This window comes from Telopea speciosissima, chromosome 10 (assembly GCF_018873765.1).
Source record: "Telopea speciosissima isolate NSW1024214 ecotype Mountain lineage chromosome 10, Tspe_v1, whole genome shotgun sequence".
Lineage (NCBI taxonomy): Eukaryota > Viridiplantae > Streptophyta > Magnoliopsida > Proteales > Proteaceae > Telopea > Telopea speciosissima.
In genome coordinates, this window is record NC_057925.1 from 19848579 (window position 1) to 19853856 (window position 5278).

The window sequence follows — 5278 nt, forward strand, 5'->3', positions numbered from 1 at the left end:
ACGTCAAGCGTTGCCTCGAATCGAGACATCTTTAGGGTTTCGGACACATGTCAAAAGACGGCTGGAGCGACAAGTCACATTCAGCCGCCTAATTGTCAAGACACGTGCACCAGAAGGATCTTCGTAAAGCCAAATGAACTTGACCTCCCTGAACACCCACGATCAAGGGAGTGGGGGGCTCGTGTTGGGATAAGGAAACAGGCTCGATAAGAACGAGCTACAGAGGTCGTGGGTCCAGGGCTAAGTTGAGAGCTCGCCTTAGGAGCGAGGTCGTCATTTTATTTGATAACTCCAAAAATGAAGGAGATATCCCTTAAAGCTTACGTAAGGCACTCTAAGTCTATCACGGACCAACAAGGCCGGAAACTTTCGCCCACGTCATGCTTAATCAGGCGCGTGGGAAGCAACAGGTAAACTCTATCCCCGTTTTACATTCTCCAATGGTCTCACTCCACTCTGAGATTCCAACTTTCCAATTCAAGCACAACTCAAACTACCAACCACCTTAAATAAGGGAGGTAACACGCATCTAATCCATCTGAACATTCATTGTATTGACTATTGCTCAAGGATCTAACTTAAGCATCGGAGTGAGATCACCGGCGACGCCCAGTACTCTCTGCTAATCTCTGTCTTGCAAGAAGAACTCGCTCCAGGAGGATTTCTAACGCAACAGTCCCAAATTTCATCTATGGGCCGGGAGAAAAACACATTCCTTTCGAAGATGAAATTCTAGTTCTTAAAAAGAAAAAACAGAAATTCTATTATTCAGACGAAATAGAGCTGAGCCAGGAGTTATAATTAAGTCCAGATCAACCGAGGTAGTGAAATGAGGGTGAATTATTATAATTAGGGTTTCTTGCAGCAGTCATTGTTGTTGCGAGGGAAGACAGTAAAATAAGTTTGAACAATGGTAAGCAGGAGAGCCAATGAAGCAGCAGTGAAATACGTGTCACGTACATCAGCCAGCCACAACCTTACCTCGCTGTTGAAGTGCCTTTCAATGGCCTTCTTAACATCTCCATAAAGCTCAGGGTCCGGTACCAACTCGAGAGCCAAGTTGTTAAAGAGATCAAGTATTTGCTGGTCGCTTCCAAGTGCATTGCGAAGTATTCCTTTAGATTTCAACTCTTTCACATCCTCGGTGCTATGGATGAGTGAATCCAAGAAACAGATGTAAGAGGTAACGACTAGGTCATCGGGCGCATCAGGTAATGATTCATAAGCTACCAAGTTTAAAAACTTGGATTTGGTTGAGTTGTCAATGACAATAGGAGGAAGTTGCTGGTATCCGCTGGTGATGCCCCTTTTGAAACTCATATCCTTTAGGCTACAAGTAGTGCTTCCCTTGCACTCGATACCCGATTCTTTAAGTTCAGAGACTGTACGAAATGAATACCAGTCTTCCATGCAATCTCTTGCTCTAGACATAGGCCAAGTGTGGGAGAAAAGTGGCCTCTTGTAAGGTGCAGCACGGACTAGTTCTTTCCAAAGTAGGTCGAGGAGATGAAGGGGTTGACTGTCTACAAGCCATAGAGGATTATAGCCGGTGAACACTTTTTGCATTCGGATGAATTTGGTGATCAATTCTTTGGAATAGACTTCACCATATCTCAAGTTCATCATCAGTTCCTTGAGAACTATGAATGGCAATTGGTTCTCCAGTAAGAACAAGTCCCTTAACACTAAAGCCCTTTGATCAGTTTTCTTCTTGGTATCGTCGGGCTTGTCTTCTGAAATGCAATAAATGAAATGGAGAAGGAAACAACCGTCTCTGAACATGATTCTCATGAAAACATCGTTTGGGAAGTCACAGTAGGGATCACTCAAATCGTAGCACTCTCTCGCTCTAATAGCTACCTCATCGAAGTTTCTATCGAAGGCTGGGAATTCACTGCCCATATGGGAAATGAATTGCTGCTCCTGTTCAATCTTGAGCGGCTCTAGAAGTTGTAAATCAGGTCTGCCATGGTAGAAAGGATCAATTGAGACCAGCATTCGTTCATAGCATCCTCTGTTTTTGTCGATATTACACAATTTTCTTGGAACCGATCGAATTCGAGGTCCAGAATTGGATTGATTGTTGCTGGCTACTTCTAAAAGAACAACAGTATCGGCCTGACTTGCTGCCGCCATGGTACGTTCAGGTCGTTCAGACTCCAAACCAGCAGTGACTGAATTTGACTATGTTTGAGCTTAATTCCAAGTTTCTCAATTGGCATTTTATACTGTGAATGAAGGATCTTACTTTGCTCATTTGCCAAGTTTGGTGATACAGTAAGAATATATGCACTTTAACTTGGCAAATGCTAGGCAAGTACCACCAAGGCATGAATAAAGAATTAAAGATTAAAGAACCATTTTTGCTTTGCAGAGGAGATGTAATGGACCAAGGTTGATAGCCAGTGGCATGGTCCCTAATTAAAACCCATTAGTTTGGAATCGTTTGCTCTTGTTCCCGCAGGTTTCACTATACTTAGAGAGCAAGATAGTAAAGAAAATTATGTATCATCAGTTAGAGATTGAGGTGCAATTTCTCCTTTTTACAAGTGTTGGAATTATATTTATGATTCAACTTTGTTAGTTGTATATGGACAAATACCAAGTAGAAACTGAAATCCATCAGTAGTACTTGTGTAGTCTGAACCCTATCATTTTTACCAATTTGAAGGTGATGATAAATTTCTCAGTAAAATATCAAGACATTTTGGGTTTTTTTTGGGAAAATTCTAAAAGAGAAACTGACATTTATTACAAGTGGTCATGGGTTTGAGTCAGCAAACAAACAGACTCTCTGCAAAAGCAGGGGTAAGGCTGCGTACATTATGACCCTCTTCAGATCCTGCAATGGCAGGAGTCTCGTACACTAGGTACGCCCTTTATAAGTATATATTGCGGCATGTACTTTTTCCATTACATTAATCAACTAAATTACACGTCACCCTCTAGTTTTCAAATGAAACTCAGATCACCCCTTGATTTAGACCCCAATATGACAAAATAGTCCCTACAATTAGTTTTATGTTGTTAAGTGATGATGTCAATCAGTTAAATAAATTTAAATCCCTAAACTACCCTTGACAAATGTTGAAGATGAAGGAAGGGTAGTATTGTAAATTTAATTCTAATGTTTTAGTACAAAGATAAAATAGTCGTTTCACACCAACAATTAACAGCAGACTAACACTGTTACTGTATAGGGGGTGATTTGAGTTTTTTTCAAAAACTAAGGGATGATCTGAGTTTTGTCTAAAAACTAGGAGGTGATGTGTAATTTACCATATTGTTTTTACCAAAAAAAAAAACTGTTATATTGTTACTTTTATTCTCATACCATAATAATTTAGGAAAAGAAGGTTTTTCCTAGGGTAAATTACTTGGACACCACCTGTACTATGGCCATTTTGGTTATGATTACCAACGTTTGAAACAATTACTTGACACTTCCCGAAACTTGACGGTGTTAGTCTGTTGTTAGAGTTTAAATGGAAACGTCTATTTTACCCTTATAACCTATTCAATAGAAAACAGTGAAATTAAAATTATCTATTTACCCTTCTTCTTCTTCTTCCTATTGCAACCACACCTCCTGCTGCAACCCACCCCTTTCATCGCTGAACCATTGGCTACTGCTATGGCGATTTGCAAACGTCGGAGAAAAACGAAACCTTTAATTGGACCGTAAGAGATTTGATTTACAGATTAAATCGATGGGGAAGTGGGAGAAACAAATGGAAACAGGAATTAGAAGTTGTGTAACAGAAATTAGAAATTAGAGGAGATTTAATATAACTTGCAATACAACCATCTGTTGGTCTTCAGATTTGGATCGAAGAAGATAGACTAGGGAAGGAATAACATTCAATAATTTCAGATTAATCTATTCCAGAATCAGAGATTGAAGATTAAAATTTATTGTTGTCTAGAACATCTATCGCAGACACTGAGTTGGACTAGAAAACTCAAGAAAAGGGCTGGATTTTGAAGCACAAAAACAGTAAGTTAATCAAGCATCTGCTTTGCCTATCAGGGAGAGTTGAAGGCGGTAGACCAGATCCCAAAACTCAGGTATTAAAATAATATCTCTTGTTGCAATGGGGTCTGGCGGTAAGTGAATGGTCCAAATCTGATTATGGATTAAATCCTCATTGTAGAAAATGATTCAGGATGAGGGTTCCTGCAGCTTAGGTCACATGTGTAAGGGCTTCCTTTGCCCCGAATCTCAACATCAATGGACTGCTCATTAGAAAATTTAATCAAATCTCTTACGCCCTCAAGTATTCTTCCTAAAAATCTCACAGTGAGATGCCTGAAGAAGGAATCACAGAGCTACACAAAGAGATCATAACCTGAATCGACCATGAAAAGAGATTTCTTAGGGTTAGAATCTGAAATCAATTAAGGTTTTCGGTTATTTTGATTTGAAATTTGTTTAAAAAAAGAAATTTTTTTTTTCTAAAATCGATTAGGGTTTGAATCTTAAATTGGTGGGTTGCAGGAAGACGAAGGATTTGGGTGAATGACTCTGCAGACATTGCAATTGAGGAGCGGTGGAGTGAGGTGGCAAATACAAAAGTTCACACTGGGCTTTCGGAGGATATGGCAGTTTGGACCCCTACGGCGAACGGGTTATTTTCACTTCGCACGGCATGGGATGCTGTTCGATGCCGGGGTGCGAAATTACCTTGGTGTCATCTGGTATGGTTCCCTTCCTCGCAGCCCTGCTTTTCTTTTGTTGCGTGGTTAGCGTGTTTGGGAAAGTTGACGACCCGTTGTCTTCTTGCTCAATGGGGAATGGTGGTGGATACTTCTTGTGTCCTTTTTCATGATGGCTTAGATTCCTTAGACCACTTATTCTTTCGATGCACTTTCTCAGTGGGGGTTTGGAAGGAAGTCCTTCGGCTGAATGGCTATAACCGATGTTCCTTGGGGTCCTGGGGCGAGGAGGTGAACTGGTTGGTCTTGCATTTTATTGGAAGTTCTATTAAGAGCAGGGTTCGGTGTTTTAGCTTCACTGCAGCAGTTTACAGGCTTTGGCAGGAGAGGAATGCAAGGATTTTTCAGAACAAGTGTAGCTCTGCTGCCTCTGTTCTTCAACGCGTTCTCTCGGATACGCGTGGTGCTTTTTCCAACTCTCATAAGCCAGTTCCAGATAATATGGAGAGTAGATCTTTCTCTGACAGCTGGGGGATTGGTGTTTCCTTTGTGCTTCCCAAGGCCTCCTTCCATGTTTGATCACCCCCACCGAAAGGATGGGTTGCCCTGAATTGTGATGGAT

The 5278-nt window shown here is 40.9% G+C and overlaps 1 protein-coding gene across 1 annotated transcript; it reads right to left on the reverse strand.

Annotated features, from left to right (window-relative positions):
• Positions 1-849: 849 nt before the first annotated feature.
• LOC122643400 lies at positions 850-2136 on the reverse strand. Its single transcript, XM_043837023.1, has one exon. It carries the CDS (start codon positions 2134-2136, stop codon positions 850-852), a length of 1287 nt encoding a protein of 428 aa, XP_043692958.1.
• Between the last annotated feature and the right edge of the window lie 3142 nt (positions 2137-5278).